The following is an 18,038-nucleotide window of genomic DNA, read 5'->3' as shown; positions in this document are numbered from 1 at the left end:
TTGACCGGGGCGGGAGAGGGTACCATTGTGCCAAGAGCAGTAAATCTAAGTGTCCCAATGTTTTTCTTGGGAACATGTAAAAATGAGTTCAGCAGACATCGAAGAATATTTTAAAATAGTCTACTCTTCATTCCTGGGGGTGGGTGGGGGAGGGGAGTGTGTGTGGGGAGGGGGGGGGGGGAGAGTGGGGTGCACGGTAACCCCCTCGGCCTTGCGGACTATGTGAGAATGTAGGTCCCGTCCCGGAAGGGTCGGGGCGCGACAACCATCTTTAAATTTGTACTGGTAACCGGCACCGATACGGTATGATCTTCGATAATAAGTGCATGATGACAATATTCACTTCTTACTTGATCAGTCTTCTCCATTTCTTATCTTCAGGGCCTACCACTTTTTGTGGATACATTCTCATCCAAAGCCAGCACGTACGCCGCAGGTCAGACTGGATCCGGAGTACCCCCCCTCCCCTTCAATCACAGAACCAACTCTTATGACGTTCATTACTCGACTTACCCTTCTCTGGAGCAGCGAACGCTGGGGTTTCTAGGAGCACACACCGTGCCTGTTCCTACTTCAGTGCCACAAAGACTGGACTCTCTCCATGCAGATGTTTCCTCCTCGCATGGTGACTTAGTTTCCCCACATGGAGAATTCGCGTCCAGACCCCTTCCAGACCAAAGAAGATCAGACCCTCAGACTGCCCAGTGTGGGTTCTTTCCGCCTTGTGAACAGAGAAAGTCTCCTATGTCTGGCCCGGCTAGAAGATCAACAGCGGTGAGTTCATCATCACTGCCGTTGAGGTCTCCCAAGAGAATTATCTCCTTCGACTTTCCCAACAACATGGATCCTCGGAGGGTGGAGGAGATCCACCGGCAGATCGTTCAGATGGCTCATGAGGCTGGGATGAGTGACAGCGTGAAGATTGTGGGTGAGTTTTCGTCGTCGTTGGCATCATCATTTTCTCGTTGTTCTTGTTCGTCTTTTAGTTTTCATCATCATCCAACACGTTTCACTCATCTCGTCGTCGTATGTAACTACCACACCACTGCTGCGTCTTCTGTTAACATTGCTGTGCTGTTTCTGCCACTGCTGTTACCTCACAACCACGTGGAACCACGGAAATACACTGAGTACTGCTTTCGTATGACCTGAAAATAAAGGGCATTTTAAAAAGTCCGATCTCACAGGACTAAGATTTTATAAAACTCCAGACGGACACGTACATTGCATATAAATTCTGTTGAGAAGCCTAATATGCGACCACCACGTAAGGATATATGGTGTGTGTGTGTGTGTGTGTGTGTGTGTGTGTGCGCGCGCGCGCGTGTGTGTTGGTTGTTCAGAGTCTCTCAGCTATTGTGGTTTTGTAATTTAAGACAAAGACTACAAGTCAGTGGTAAAATTAGAACAGAGAGTTAACTGGGCTCCTGATTAAATTCTGAGCTATTTTAAAAATAGTTGATTATCCCATAAAACGTTTCATATGGAAAGGAATTGAACTACAAAATTTGCAAATCGAATGCTGGGTGGGCGAGAGTTAGCACTATCTAGAGACAGATACCTGTTAGAACAGGTCAGTCCCCAGTTTGTTTGTTTACATGGTTCCACTGAGCTGGTTTTCTCCAGTGAGGAGTAACTTTCTTGTAAAGAAAAAAACTTCTACCGCACTTTGAATATTTATTGCACCTGTTTTAGCACCATGATCCATCCGCTCATTTCCTAAAATCCTTTGTGAGAAGGGACCCAACGAAAACTATTTTTTCATATCTGTGTGTGTGTGCGTGCGTGCGTGCGTGTGTGTGTGTGTGTGTGAGAGGGAGAGAGAGAGAGAGAGAGAGAGAGAGAGAGAGAGCTCGCGTGCATGCCTTAAGTATGTGTGCTTGTTACAGAAGAGCCCCAGGAAGAGGAAGAGCCCCTCCCCATCATCCAGCTTCAGGATCCCCCTAAACCCAAATTTAAACGCCAATTGTCGGCAGACAACTCCCCGCCGGACAAGCTGTCGGCGGCAATAATCCCCTCGGTCACTGCACGAAGCGCAGAGCGCGTGCAGCACGGTCAACTGGCCTCCTCATTGGCTGGCGATGCCTCAGCACATGTTTCTCATGAGCCCACCACCCTCTCCCTCATGCACGCGGGTGCCTACGGGGAAGGAAGCAGTTATACCCCCAGCACCCACTCCCCGAAACGACTCAGATCAGAGCCCAGCGTCGTACCCTGTACATCCCCCAAATCTCCGAAGAAGTCGACAACGCCAGTGGCTGAGACTACTTTGGACAGGCGGGGTGGTCAGGTTGATAAAAAGACTGTGACGTTCAAACAAAACAAAGACACCGATGTTGTGCATATTTTTCCTCTGCTGGGAAAGGACAGGAACGACGCCAACAATAATGACAACGACAGTAACAGCTCTGCGGACAGGACCAAGGTGAAAGATCCCAGTTCAGTGCACAGTTCGTCAGCCAGTAGACTTGACGAGACAGATTCCAGACAGAGACACAAAGAAAGTAACATAGTTTCCGGTGACGTGGACAGTGTATTAAATGTCCGGCAGCCGAGGCCGACAGACATGCAAATTATGGAGAACACATCCCATGCACCTCATTTCAAACCAACGCTCAAACCGCAGGAATCAATACAGACACTGCAGATGCTTTTCGGGCGAAAAGAAGAAACCCTGGAGTCAACGAACGAAAAATCATCCCGGAAAAAAACCCTGTCCGATTTAGATCAGCAGATTGCAGGATCTGACACGGAATCAGAATCATCAATGCCGAAAGACGTCACCAGTCTTAGCGCGGAAGACGTTTCACAGACACCTGACAGATCTGGCGACACAGACCAACAGTTTGCAGACAAACACTTCAGGCCGTTAACGATGCCGTCTTCCACTCAACCTCGCGTTTCACTTTTGCCAGGTTTGTCCACGAAGTCGACCCCAAAGAAGACGGATGACATCCTGACATGCTCAGACCCCTACATGGCTGAACTGGCAGGTCGTCTTCAAGACATGCAGAGGAAGATATTTTCTCAGCATGTGGCCTTCACAGAGCAGACAGAAGATAGGGAAAACCAAATGGGCGCAGATACTGGGCAAAAGCGTACAGCGAACCAGGAAAGAGAACATAACACGACGTCTGCTTCAAAGATGTCAGCATCAGCGGTGACAGTCGGGAGTCATGACTTGTCCACAGAAGAGGAGTCTCGAACAGCGCGTCTGTGTCGATCCAAATCCAACCCTTTCACGTTCTCTTCAGGCGACATCGAAAAGGCCAAAGCAGTTTTGTCCAACTCTGATCCAGTTAGTCTGATCCCCACCGACCAGTCTGGTCAGGAAGAGAGAGGTAGATTCTTTCTTCCTGAGAGTTCAGGGGCTAAAGAAGAGACACAAGGCGGACAGTTCAGACTCGGAGATTTATGGATCAGTTCCAGAGAAAGCCAGATGAACCACCGTCAGCTTTCAGACCCAGGCACCCGACTTTCCACCTCTAAACTGAATCCGGTTCTGGAAAAGGTGAAGCCAACTACACTCCGCCAGTTTTCTGAACCGGTGAGATCACAAAATAGTAACCAAGGCAAACAAGAATCCGATGAATTCCAGAAAAACCCAAAACAAGCTTGTCGAAGGCTGCAGCAGCAAATTTGCTTCCAGTCAGAGAATTATGAAAGCGTGGAGGTAATGGAAGGACACCCTACCTACTTTCTCGAGGATGAAGACAAGGGAGAAAGCGATATGATGAAGAGAAACTGTCCCACAAGTAAGAACCAAGTTGTCAACCCAAGTTTTCCACAACAGAGTCCAATGGCTTGTTTTGAAATGAGCCGGAAACATCAGCCCTTTGATGAGTTTTCGGTGCGCGAGAGACGCCTGGGCAGAGATCTCGGTGACCATTTCTGGCAAACATACAGACAGACTCCTTACTGGCCAAGCTGTGGGGAGCACGGTGCGACCTCCTCCGCCCCCTGGATCCCATCTCCAAGACAACAGATTCACGGAAAGGAGAGAGCCGCTGTCAGCTTTAGCCAGGCTGTTGAGGATGACTCAGTGTTTGAGGATATCAGTGTCCCAGACAGAGGGTCTCCCTTCAAGAACCCTACAGCGCCACTAGGCTTTGGGGAACGAGGCATGGACAGAAGTTCTGACAGGTCCTCCAGCCTTCTTTCTCCTGCTGCTTCGCCTCGACGGTAACACTTTGTTTCTCATGTAAACTTAATCAGTATTTAAGTTGTTTCTTTCATGTTCTTTGACGAAAAGCAAACTTATCAGAATGGAAGTTGTGTTTCTTCTTCTTGGAAACAGCCATGATCAATTACTGTTTCATGTTTTATGCAGACCTGATCAGCTGACTACATTTGTAATGTGACTTTTTTCTCCATGCCGTCTGAATTAGTAGCCTACTTAAGTTGTTTTACTTACACAAATTCGATTTTTAATTAAGCTGCGTTTCTTGAAAATTAAACGTCTGTAATGTAAGGGTAGAGCTGTTCGCCCTAAACTGTGCACGTTTCGAGCACTGGGACCTAAATATAAAAAAACTTTGGAATTCGAGAAAAGTGTTGTGGAGAGTTACGTCTGCTGATGCTTTTCTCCTTGCTTAATGCATGATCAGTATACGAACCTGGATTGTTTGGTACTGGTGCCATGAAATTCACTGCGTGCCTTCGCATATGAGCTCTATTCAGGCCAAGGTACCGGCGACTTGAGTGTCTGTTTTTTTTGTTTTGTTTTTTTAATATTTTTTTTTAGAAAGAGTTATCATGTATGAATGTTGACCAGCATATTTATTGCGGTGTTTTTTGTGTGTGGAAGTATCAGCGTTTCCGACTTTTTTCATTCCGCCTTCATGTTGTTCTGTTTTGCAAAATTATGAGAAAAATATGTACATGTGTATTTTTCATACCACTGTTTTGTGATTCCACCACAGTAGAGCTTCGTTCTATCACACATCATTCTTTTAAGTCACAACCTTAAATTCTCCAGTGTATGTATAGCGTGTGTGCTCACTCGCACGTGCGTGCGTATGTGTTTGTGTTTTAGGGGCTCTGTGTGTGTGTGTGTGTGTTTGTGTAAGTGCGCATTATGCATGTGCGCACTTTCTTATGCATTAACGAACGCTGCGCGCTTGCGCTTGCTCATGTGTATGTGTGTGTGAGTGTATGTGAGCGCTGTTTTTTAATTAAAAAAAAGTACATAAACATTTTAAACTTCAAATTTTACATTATAGTAGACACACAGACATACAATAATAATATTATTACGTATACGAAAGAAACAACACCCACAGACACCCACACAGACACCCATATAGAAACACACAGACAGACAGACAGACACACACACACACACACACTAAAAAAATCACATTATGTGGACATACAGACACAGAATAATATGACGTATATGAAAGAAACAACACAGACACACAGACACCCACACAGACACCCACATGGAAACACACAGACATACACACACACACACACACACACACACACACACACACACACACATACGCACACGAAAAAAAATCACATTATGGTGGACATACAGACATAAAATAATATTACGTATATGGAAGAAACAACACAGACACGCGGAGACACAGACAGACAGACAACCAGACACACGCATACACACGCGCGCGCGCGAAAAAAATCATATTTTCTCACTCTTGTGGGTACATATGAAAACACGCCCATCCACGTTCACGAGTAAAGAAAGCTAGTGCAAGTTCATGATTAGTGTCTTACATTTTGACTGTCAGCTATGTTGGGGGTTGACGATCTTTGTACATATCTTCACTGCATCGTTAGTGGAATTACACATATGCATACAGTATGGAACAACATTATGTGACGCATGACAATATCCATAACTACCCCGATTTGTAATACAAGAGTTGTAATCGTGGATCTTGTAACACTGCTCTGTCTTAGTACGGTGTTTCATGTAAGATTTTACACGCTATTCTTTTCCACAATTTTTATGTATGGATACCATTTTCAGGTAGATGCTACGTACTTAATTTCCAGTGACTGTGTATATTTTTCGACTTAAAACAAAACAAAACAAAACAAAAAACAAAAAAACAACAAAACAAAACAAAAACCACCAACAACAAAAAAACAAAAACAAAAAGAAAACAAAAACAAACATTTTTTTTTTTTCGACTTTGTAGCTGTTTCTCGTCTGGCAGGATTGTTTGGAACATGATCCAGTTGTATGAAGTCTGCATTTATAGATAAAATGTCATTGGAACATGATCCAGTTGTATGAAGTCTGCATTTATAGATAAAATGTCATTGGAACATGATCCAGTTGTATGAAGTCTGCATTTATAGATAACATGTCATTGGAACATGATCTAGTTGTATGAAGTCTGCATTTATAGATAAAATGTCATTGGAACATGATCCAGTTGTATGAAGTCTGCATTTATAGATAACATGTCATTGGAACATGATCCAGTTGTATGAAGTCTGCATTTATAGATAACATGTCATTGGAACATGATCCAGTTGTATGAAGTCTGCATTTATAGATAAAATGTCATTGGAACATGATCTAGTTGTATGAAGTCTGCATTTATAGATAACATGTCATTGGAACATGATCTAGTTGTATGAAGTCTGCATTTATAGATAACATGTCATTGGAACATGATCCAGTTGTATGAAGTCTGCATTTATAGATAAAATGTCATTGGAACATGATCTAGTTGTATGAAGTCTGCATTTGTAGATAACATGTCATTGGAACATGATCTAGTTGTATGAAGTCTGCATTTATAGATAAAATGTCATTGGAACATGATCTAGTTGTATGAAGTCTGCATTTATAGATAAAATGTCATTGGAACATGATCCAGTTGTATGAAGTCTGCATTTATAGATAACATGTCATTGGAACATGATCTAGTTGTATGAAGTCTGCATTTATAGATAAAATGTCATTGGAACATGATCTAGTTGTATGAAGTCTGCATTTATAGATAACATGTCATTGGAACATGATCTAGTTGTATGAAGTCTGCATTTATAGATAAAATGTCATTGGAACATGATCTAGTTGTATGAAGTCTGCATTTATAGATAAAATGTCATTGGAACATGATCCAGTTGTATGAAGCCTGCATTTATAGATAAAATGTCATTGGAACATGATCTAGTTGTATGAAGTCTGCATTTATAGATAACATGTCATTGGAACATGATCTAGTTGTATGAAGTCTGCATTTATAGATAACATGTCATTGGAACATGATCTAGTTGTATGAAGTCTGCATTTATAGATAACATGTCATTGGAACATGATCTAGTTGTATGAAGTCTGCATTTATAGATAACATGTTTCGCTAGTATAACGATATAGTCGAGTATTTCAAGTCGTGTTTTCTGATATCATCGTTTCCGAATGATATCAATTCTATAGTCAGCTTTATATTTGAGCAATTTTCGCACTTTTTCCGCACTTACAGATAAAACGTTTCGCTAACAGAACGGTATAGTCGAGTATTTCACGTGTTCTGTGATATTGTTTCCGAATGGTACCAATTCTTTATTTGGATTTATATTTGAGCATTTTTCTAACCTTTTTTTCAAAGCATTCTCTAAATCCCTCTAAAACAGCTGAGAAAATGTACATTTCCAAAGGTAATGTTGAATTTTGTCTTTATCATTTTTACTGAAACTGTACATGTCACTATTTGTTGTACACCCCACCCCCACCCCCACCTTTTTTTAAGGATTTTCTTTGAAACCAACATACCATGACATAATCTAACTTGGAGGCAATTCAGTCTTATTTCTTTTACTTTTGCCATTTGTTTCAGTGTGGTTCCCACTTTATTGCAATATCTAGTTTTTGCTCCCATTTTACAAAAGAAACTGGGTCAAGTGTTTCTGGTTTTTCATCACAGGTTTTGTCTCAAAGGCTAATATTGTTTGTGATTCGGTAGCCTTTAATGAAACGTATATATCCCATGTACACCAAATAATGAACTTAAATGCCACATTTTTCTGTAAAACTTGTTTAACTAAGAAAGCACCCATTTTCATCAATAGTATCTCTAAATAAGAACATTGTTTTATTTGACCTTTTTTTGAAAAAAATCTTTTTTCTTAAACTCTTTTAATTTTTCTTAATTTTATAGATGGATTGCAATGTTACCAACTGTGCATGTGTCGTGAAAGAGTGGTTCCGTAAGGGGCTATTGTGCTTCTTTTAACCTGACATGTTTTATAAAAATTCACGAAGACCCGGTGTAACAGGCCGAACTCTACCCCTGGCTAGTTTGTACCCCGGGTGGAAAGTAGCCCAGGCTACTATAATCCCCGGGGTTAAACCAGTCTAGGCCATGCTGTACCCCTCCTGGCCGGAATATACCCCTGTGTACACTTCGAAGTCTGTATCACATTTTTGTCAATAATAATGATAATGATATTAATGGAAATTTTACAGCGCCTCCCAACGCTCAAGGAGCTTTACAATGAATGCACACACACGCACACAAAAGAGCAAAAACGTAATAACAAAGGAACGCTAATATGTTAAGGTGTGTAACACAAAAAAAACGTGCTAGCAAACATATGCAAAAGCGGCAACACACACTACACACACACACACACACACACACACACACACACACACATGATTGCAAACCCCCTTACCCCCCCTCTCACACACGCGTGCACGCGTGCAAGTACGAGTTCCACATACGCTCACTGGTGTTTGTTTGAAAGCAGTATTTGTTAAGGGGCTAAAATTTGGATAGGCCACTGTTGCCCACTTTTTTCCTTTATCTATTGGGATAATCATGCTTTTTTTTTTTTTTTTTTTGAGAATAAGCGCCTTCCGTCTTTGAACTTCCAGTTACTACTTAGACCAAAGCGTATTTTAATTTTGTCCAAAATTATCTGTAAATTACTCAGTTTGAGCCGTTAAACCATAATTTCCTGGACTGAGTTTGCGCGCGCGCGCGCGCGCATGTGTATGTCTCGGTGTGTGTGCGCGTGCGGTTGTGTAATATTGATGTACTTTTTTTCTTTTCTTTTTTCATTGTTTCTTTTCTTGCTCTTTTACTTTGTTGTGGAGACATCTGTCCTCAATACCATCTCGTTCTTTCTTTCTTCTTTCTTTCTGTTTTTTTTTCTTTCCTGATATTTTCATGTTATCTATAAAATCATTCAAGTTTCATTTATCCTTTCACTCTCATTGATGCTTGAAGGACGACTATCAAATGATAATTCCACGCCCAAAATAAGACAGTCAAATATTCAACACTGTAACTAAACATCAAGAAAGCACAATTATATTCAAAGCTATGTGGTGGTGGTGTGTCCATCGAGATCGATGATGACCATCGTTGTCATCCAGCTGGGGGATGGGGGGAGGGTGGTGGACTTTCTGGCCTGCCTCTTCTGAACAGCTACAGCAGTCCTGTTGGCCTCGCACAACTTGGCGCCTTTGTGCACAGCAGCGCGCCATTTGTCACGGTCCACTGCAGATTCCTCCCAGGAGTCAGGGTTGATATCAAACACTTTAAGAGAGACTTTCAGAGTATCTCTGAAGCGCTTCTTCTGACCTCCGTGTGATCTCTCCCCTTGTTGCAGCTCGCCATAGAAGAGCCTTTTGGGCAGCCGATGGTCTGGCATGCGCGCCACGTGTCCAGCCCAGCGAAGCTGGGACTGCATCAGGATGGTGAAGATGCTGGGAAGGGTGGCTTTTGCGAGCACCTCTGTGTCTGGGGTCCTGTCTTGCCACTTGATGTTCAGTAGCTTCCTGAGGCATGTTGTGTGGAAGTGGTTCAGCTTCTTGGCATGTCGTTGGTACACTGTCCAAGTTTCGCAGGCGTACAGTAGTGTGGGGAGAACTACTGCTCTGTAGACCTTTAGCTTGGTCTCAAGACTAATGCCTCTTCTGTTCCAGACATTTGCACTGAGTCTGCCAAAAGTTGCGCTTGCTCTTGCAATCCTGACGTTCACTTCATCGTCGATGGTTGCATTTCGTGACAGTGTGCTGCCAAGGTATGTGAACCGCTCCACCGCACTGAGTCTCTGACCGTTGACTGTGATGTTGGGCTCAACATAGGGTTTCCCTGGGGCTGGCTGATGGAGAACTTCAGTTTTCCTTGTGCTGATGGTAAGGCCGAAGTTCCTGCTGGCAGTGGCAAACTTGTCGACGCTGAGTTGCATGTCAGCTTCAGATCCAGCGTTGAGGGCACAATCATCAGCAAACAAAAAGTCTCTGATGATGTCTGTCATGACCTTCGTTTTTGCTTGAAGCCTTCTGAGGTTAAACAACTTGCCATCTGTTCGGTACTTTAGGCCGATTCCAACATCGCCATCTCTGAAGGCATCAGTAAGCATTGCAGAGAACATGAGGCTGAACAGCGTTGGAGCCAGGACGCAAAGCTATAATTGATATTTAAAACACAGCAACAAAAAACTAAGTTTGCAATTAAGTAAACTTGCTTTTATATATATATATCTCCTTTTCCGCTCCCTTTGAACAATTTTTTAAAAATTGAAAACCGATTTTGCAGTTAAATATTTTTGGCACATAACCCCATTTTGAATAAGAGTCCATTGTAGGGTAGATAATGTTGATAAAAACAGTGGCAGTTCACCTTGCCTTCATTCTATGGTTGTAAATCTTAGCACTCTTCAAATATCAATGAATTTCAGAGAAAATGAGGGGTGGGGTATGAAATGGCCCTCAGGGTATATACTGTCTTAGGCCAAACTATACCCCGGGTATAATATTACCCAGGCTAGTTTTAAGGGGGCACATTCTGGCCTAGGCTAGTTTATATGGGGCATATTCTGGACTGGGCCAGTTTATACGGGGTATACTCTGGACAGGGTAGAGTCCTGCCTGTTACACTGGTATACATCTTTCCAGAATTTGTCACATTCACACGTTCACAAATTTTCTTGGACCATACAGATCATGTGAATTGATTTCTGGGGATTTTACTAGAAGGATTTTTTTCGATTTTGCTGTTCCCATGTTAAGTATCTTAATCCATGTTATTTTTAGTGCCTCTATGTACTTTTGTATGTTTGGAACACCCAACCCTTCATTAGCAACACAGCATATTGTCTTTTAAGTAATCATGGTTTTGTTTTGTTTTTTTCGCGCGCGTGTATGTGTCTGTGTGCCTGTGTGTGTCCCAAACGAATTCGTAACACAGTCACTGCAATTGTTTTATTTCTTTGCCGGGGGTGAAGGGATGGGGGTTGGGAGAAGAATAATTTCTTAGCTTCTATCAATCTGTTACGTGTATTCACTTCAGTTATTTTTGGTAAGTCATCTATGAACCAAGTACATAAAACTTTATATATGGGGGTTCCCACTTCATTTTCTTTTCTGTGAGATAAAGGGTTTTTTTTTAGGGTTTTTTCGTTCGCGTTAACTACAAATTCAATGTTTTATCATTATAAATTTTTAGCCCTGAAAATTCTTCAAATCCACTTAGTGTTTTAAACAACTTTTCATACGATTCTTTATCTCCGTCTAATGTGAATGTTGTATCACCAGTAAATTGATTAATTCTTAAGATAGTACGTAATATACTAATCTCTGTACTCTTCATCTTCTCTAATCTTGCACGTGACGATTTCTGAACACAGTACAAAGAAACAGGGTCAGTGAAACTGGATCATCCTAGCATCCTCTGTGTATTATCAAAGTTCAAACTTGGATATTTGACTGTTTACTATAACATACGATTTTGTATCTTTGTGTAAGCTGAGAATCCATTTACACAAATCTTCACCAAATCCAAAGGTATTAAATACTTTGTTCATATCACTGTGACCAGTTTAATGATTCGAGTGCTTTTTTCAAAATCTATCAATGCTAACAAGCATGGATGATAGTCTTTTTCTGAGTAATGCATAATTTGATACAGGTTTCTCACGTTATCACCAATGTATCTGCTTGGAATAATATCTGTATGATCTTCGTGTATAAGCTTTGGCAGAACAAAAACAGATCAGAGTGAAGATTGTGTGTGTGTGTGTGTGTGCGCGTGCGTGCGTGCATGTGTGTCGTGTGTGTGTGTGTGTGCGGCCAGTGCGTAATTCATGTATGTGTGTTTTTGTGTTTTCAGTCCCGCCCTGAGAAGTCAGAGCAATGTGGAGCAATCTCCAAACAAAGCTGAACTGGAAGCCATGGCGCATTACAAATACCTGCGATCCTTTTCTGAACATATCTCGGACCCCAAGCGGTTGATGGAACAGCTCCGGGCCATGCCGCCGGCGGATTGCGATCACTTGTTGGAACAGCTTCAAGGAAGGCGCAGAGTCGACGTTTCCACTTCTTTCAGTGGCGATAAAGACGCAGTGAGAGGCTTTCCCGTTATTTTACAATGTGATAACACTTTCATGGTTACGATTGATATATATCGATCATGGTGATGAAGATCATGATGATGACGATGATGATGAAGAAGATGAAGATGATGATTTGAATTGGCCAAAATGGAAAAATGAAAGTTGGTATGTTCTATAGAATAAGATAACGTTCTCAGTCAGCTATTTTATAGCAGAACAAGAGAGGCAAGGCCTTCAAGACTCACTTGTGATACACTTTAAAAAAATCTAATCGTTAAAATGTGTTCTGTATTTGTTATTATAAAGCTTCGCGTTAAAAAAAAAAGAAAAAAAAAAAAAAAGAAAAGAAAATCGAACCTGAACCCCGCGTGTTCGGGTGAGAAGAAACTGCCTTATCCATTACACTATCGTGGCTCCTTAACTGACATTCTAAAATTTAACATTTTAACATACTTTTTTAAAGGGCGATAAATCAATTGCGGTATTCGCAGTGAGAACGCTGTTTAAATTATATTATTCTGGTGTATCTTGGGCATTCAAAAAATCTTTAAGGGCAATAAAAAAAATTCTTTTTAATGGCTATCGCCTCAATCACACTGCAACATTTAGCCGTTTTCACTAGATCTAGATAGATGTACAAGTTTAGTTGCACCCGCCGGGAATGTAGCACGATACGGTCGATTCAATTTCTCTTTTATGTTCATTCTAGTTTTATAGTTTTAAAGTTGATATGAAAATTTAGTATTTTGTTAAACTAATAACATGTAGAGCCAATTACAAGTACTTCTAAACGTCGTAAGAAGTGAAAAGGACTTCATTTTGAGAAAAGTCAAGACTTGAAATTTTTTCGTTTCATCTTGATCAGTTCAAGGGTATTAACTCGCATGGTTTACAATTTTTAACTGTGAATTCCGACTGATTCTGTGGATATGTTTATGGCAGTTTGGGGCATAATCCAGTAAGTGATGAGGCGTTTACAAATCTTTCTCTGAGTAAATATTTAACGGTCTGCTTCTTCAACTTTCCATCACATGTTATCGTGTATTGTCCATTGAATATAGGATTGAACGGGCAGGTCAACAACTTGAAACAAAATGGCGTCGTTCACGTTCGTGAAGAATATGAGCACGCACTTTGAATGTGTATAAATATGTGTACGCAACTGATTTTTGCCCATGACCTTCAGGGCTCAGCCAACAGATCTGTAAAGTCCACTCGTCATATTGATTTTAGTATTTCCGAAAAAGACCACATGGGCGAAGGAAAATAGTGAAAGCCCTGTACACTGAGAGTAAAGCACACAATCTTTTTATTTATTGAGTATAATTTCAACAGAGAACAGAGAAAAGGTACGAAAGGTTCTTATGGAGAATAAGGTGCTTTGACCTTTTAGCATGGAAAACAATCTCTCGCAACAGCTGCTGTAGGCAATATCCGTGAGGTCCAGTCCGTTAGAGAAGTGCTGATAAAGAATCTAAACAAGACCAAGATGAATTAGAGGAGTTACACACACATTTGACCACCAGGTCCACTTTAACAGATACACAAAACAATGTAAATGTGAATCATGATACCCAAAATTGTCCACTAATTAATCATCAACAGCAAACAAGAGCACACTATGAAAATATCACCCCAGTAAAATCACATTCTTGAAATATTTCCTGTTTGAGGGTAGGAGTTGGACAAACTCTTGTTACATTTATAAACATCAGGTTGACCACACGATGGCCTCCCAATCACCTTAAAGATGCTAAATCATGTAGCTTCGTGTGGAAAACAATTGTAAAATCATCACAGAACACTCTAGACACGTTTAAAACATATCTACTGTATTCCTGTGAGTGATAAGGGGGAGGTGGTAGGTGTTCGGTGGGTAAACTTAATTTTCCTGACTAATATAGCTTACTTGCATGATAAACATAATGTGTTTTGAACGAAAAGTCTTCAAATCAGTATTTGTTATATTCTGAAGCAGTGGAACATGACATATGTAAACGTTAGCCACAAAACCCACACGATTTTGAGACTTAAAAGCAATTCCTAGCAAAACAGAATTTTGTGGGGAGGGGAAGCAGCTCGACCAGTGTGACTCCCCAAAGGGTCAAATGTTCATCAAAGTGCACTGAAATAATTTCTAGAAGACCCCCGCAGGTCTCTGTATAAAAATAATTTCGAAAAGATTGATATTGATGTTATGAAATAAAATGACAGGACAATTTTACGTTAATTCGTCGAAGATTTGATGGTAGGCTAATGCAAGCCATAATTGGGAAAAAAATGAACGAAGATATTTCAATTCTGGATATTTATTCATCATCATATACACAGATGGCTCAGTCACCAAAGACCAATCCGGTTGAGGATTCACTGCGAAACAAAATGGAAAAACAGTTAGGGAAGAGAATGCTGCCTACAAAGTCACAACCTGCAGCCAAACGATGGAAGTTGAAGCTGTGACACATGCCCTCCAGTGGCTATCGTCCATCCATACGCCCGGAAACCAACATGCCATGATTCTAACCGACTCAATGAACCTCATACAGAAAATTGAAAACGGAATGGGAAGCCCAGATTGGCATAAGGCAATGCGCAGCTTTCAGATTAAAAAACTCACATGGTCATACTGCCCGGGACATGCAGGAGTTAAGGGAAATGAGCGAGCTGACAGACTTGCTGGTAACGCAACACCAACGAGCGGCCTACATCTAGGAAAATCGGAAATCCTCAGAAAAGTCAAAGAATATCAAAAAGAACAGGTACAAGGCCATCACACCATCAATCGCCTCAAAGAAATAAAAGCAGAGAGAGGGAGCGGCCGTAAGTCTAACATGAAATGTAGAGCATGATGCTTTGCAAATCAAACAAATAATAATTATCGGCATCATTTCCAAACCAACATTGCGCAAATTTCTTCAAAACGGAACAGAGTCTCTGTGGGCTTTTCCAAATACAATAGACTGAGCAACACACTAGACGCCATGTTCTTGGCATCAGAGATCTTTTCCCATCCCTCTTGTGGCCAATCAGTGGCAGCCTCTGTGCGTGTTTGTATGTGTGTGTTTGTGTGTATGTATGGGTCTGTGTTTTTGAGTGCGTTTGTGCATGCGTGAGAGTGTAAGTGTACACAAGTGTCAGGAGAGTTCTGTGCATGTATGTGTGTCTGTGTGTCTGTGTGGGTGTGAGGGGGAGGTGGGGGTGCGGGGAGGAGGTGGGGTAGAGGATGAGGTATGTGAGTGTATGCATGCCTACACTGTGGGAGCAACAGGATATTGGAACGTATATATTATATATATGTCTTTGTATATATGTGTTGGGGGTGGGAGATATGGGCGTGTGTGTGTGTGCTTGTACAAGTAAGCGTTTGTGTGTGTGTGTGTGTGTGTGTGCGTGTGTGTTAGTGTGTGTGTGTGTGTGTGTGCCGTGGAAGCTGCGATACATAGACCAGAAATGAGTGTGTGGAGGAGGGGGGTAGAGGAGGTGCAGGGTACTGTGTGTGTGTGTGTGTGTGTGTGTGTTGGAGCACATGTACGTTTATATGTATTTGACTGTGCTTTCATAACTGTGAAACTGCATGTTTGGTGCATATCTGTTATGCATGTGTGGGTGTATGTGTGAATGTGGGTCTTCATGTTTTACATTTATTTGCTTATTTATCATCATTGTTGTCTTATTTATTTATTTTTATTATTATTATTTTATTATTATTACCATTACTACTACCTTTTTTTTTATATCATAATTAATATTTATTTATTTATTTATTTATGTAAGCGTATCTATTATTTATTCACCTTTTTTTTCTCAAGGCCTGACTAAGCGCGTTGGGTTACGCTGCTGGTCAGGCATCTGCTTGGCAGATGTGGTGTAGCGTATATGGATTTGTCCGAACGCAGTGACGCCTCCTTGAGCTACTGAAACTGAAACTGTATTCAGATAGAAAAAGCCCTATTGAAGAAGAAAACATATGATATATGGTGGTTTCTTTTATAAAAGTATGATTTATGAGGGTTTGAAGTTGAGCTTGTCTTAATTTCAGTGACCGGGGCGGGAGAGGGTACCCTTGTGCCAAGGGCAGTAACTCTGAGTGCGTCCCAATTTTTTTCTTGGGAACATGTAAAAATGAGTTCAGCAGACTCCGACAAACAATTTAAGACAAATCTACTTCATTCATTTTTGGGGGTGGGAGGAGGGAGGGGGGGCTGAGTGCACGGTAACCCCGTCGGCCTTCCGGACTAATACTTCCCCTGTCTGATACTCTCCCTGTTCGACACTTCCTTGATACTTCCTCTGTTTGATACTTCCCCAGTTTGATACTTCCACTGTTTGGTACTTCCCCTACTTGCTACTTATCCCGTTTGATTCTTCCCCAGCTTGACACTTCCCCTGTGTGATACTTTCCCTGTTTGATACTTCCCCTGTGTGATACTTTCCCTGTTTGATACTTTCCCTGTTTGATACTTCCCCTGTGTGATACTTCCCCTGTTTGATACTTTCCCTGCTTGATACTTCCCCTGTGTGATACTTCCCCAGCTTGATACTCCCCCTGTGTGATACTTCCCCTGTTTGATACTTTCCCTGCTTGATACTTCCCCTGTTTGATACTTCCCCAGCTTGATACTTCCCCTGTGTGATGCTTCCCCTGTTTGATACTTTCCCTGCTTGATACTTCCCCTGTGTGATACTTCCCCTGTGTGATACTTCCCCAGCTTGATACTTCCCCTGTGTGATACTTCCCCTGTTTGATACTTCCCCTGTGTGATACTTCCCCTGTGTGATACTTCCCCTGTTTGATACTTCCCCTGTTTGATACTTCCCCTGTGTGATACTTCCCCTGTTTGATACTTCCCCTGTGTGATACTTCCCCTGTTTGATACTTCCCCAGCTTGATACTTCCCCTGTTTGATACTTTCCCTGCTTGATACTTCCCCTGTGTGATACTTTCCCTGTTTGATACTTCCCCAGCTTGATACTTCCCCTGTGTGATACTTCCCCTGCTTGATACTTCCCTTGCTTGATTCTGCCCCTGGGTGATACTTCCCCAGCTTGATACTTCCCCTGTGTGATACTTCCCCTGTTTGATACTTCCCCTGTGTGATACTTCCCCTGTGTGATACTTTCCCAGCTTGATACTTCCCCTGTGTGATACTTCCCCTGTTTGATACTTCCCCTGTGTGATACTTCCCCTGTGTGATACTTTCCCAGCTTGATACTTCCCCTATGTGATACTTCCCCTGTTTGATACTTCCCCTGTGTGATACTTCCCCTGTGTGATACTTTCCCAGCTTGATACTTCCCCTGTGTGATACTTCCCCTGTTTGATACTTCCCCTGTTTGATACTTCCCCTGTGTGATACTTCCCCTGTTTGATGCTTCCCCTGCTTGATACTTCCCTCGCTTGATTCTTCCCCTGTTTGATACTTCCCCTGCTCGATACTTCCATTGCTTGATACTTCCCCTGTGTGATACTTCCATTGCTTGATACTTCCCCTATGTGATACTTCCCCTGTTTGATACTTCCCCTGTGTGATACTTCCCCTGTGTGATACTTCCCCTGTTTGATACTTCCCCTGTGTGATACTTCCCCTGTTTGATACTTCCCCTGTTTGATACTTCCCCTGTGTGATACTTCCCCTGTTTGATGCTTCCCCTGCTTGATACTTCCCTCGCTTGATTCTTCCCCTGTTTGATACTTCCCTCGCTTG

At 41.9% G+C, this 18,038-nt stretch overlaps 1 protein-coding gene across 4 annotated transcripts in view; it reads left to right on the top strand.

Annotated features, from left to right (window-relative positions):
* LOC143275469 (uncharacterized) overlaps positions 1 to 18,038 on the top strand; it is a 75,736-nt gene that overhangs the window by 13,992 nt on the left and 43,706 nt on the right. For all 4 annotated transcript variants that reach the window (XM_076579616.1, XM_076579614.1, XM_076579617.1 and 1 more), the window contains exons 3-5: positions 382 to 928; positions 1,890 to 4,182; positions 12,111 to 12,342. In XM_076579616.1, the coding sequence (XP_076435731.1) occupies positions 382 to 928; positions 1,890 to 4,182; positions 12,111 to 12,342 (3,072 nt within the window). The remainder of the gene's footprint in view (positions 1 to 381; positions 929 to 1,889; positions 4,183 to 12,110; positions 12,343 to 18,038) is intronic.

The sequence above is a fragment of the Babylonia areolata genome, chromosome 30 (genome assembly GCF_041734735.1).
Source record: "Babylonia areolata isolate BAREFJ2019XMU chromosome 30, ASM4173473v1, whole genome shotgun sequence".
NCBI lineage: Eukaryota > Metazoa > Mollusca > Gastropoda > Neogastropoda > Buccinidae > Babylonia > Babylonia areolata.
Note: the sequence above shows the minus strand (reverse complement) of the source record. Positions and strands in the feature narration are given on the sequence as shown.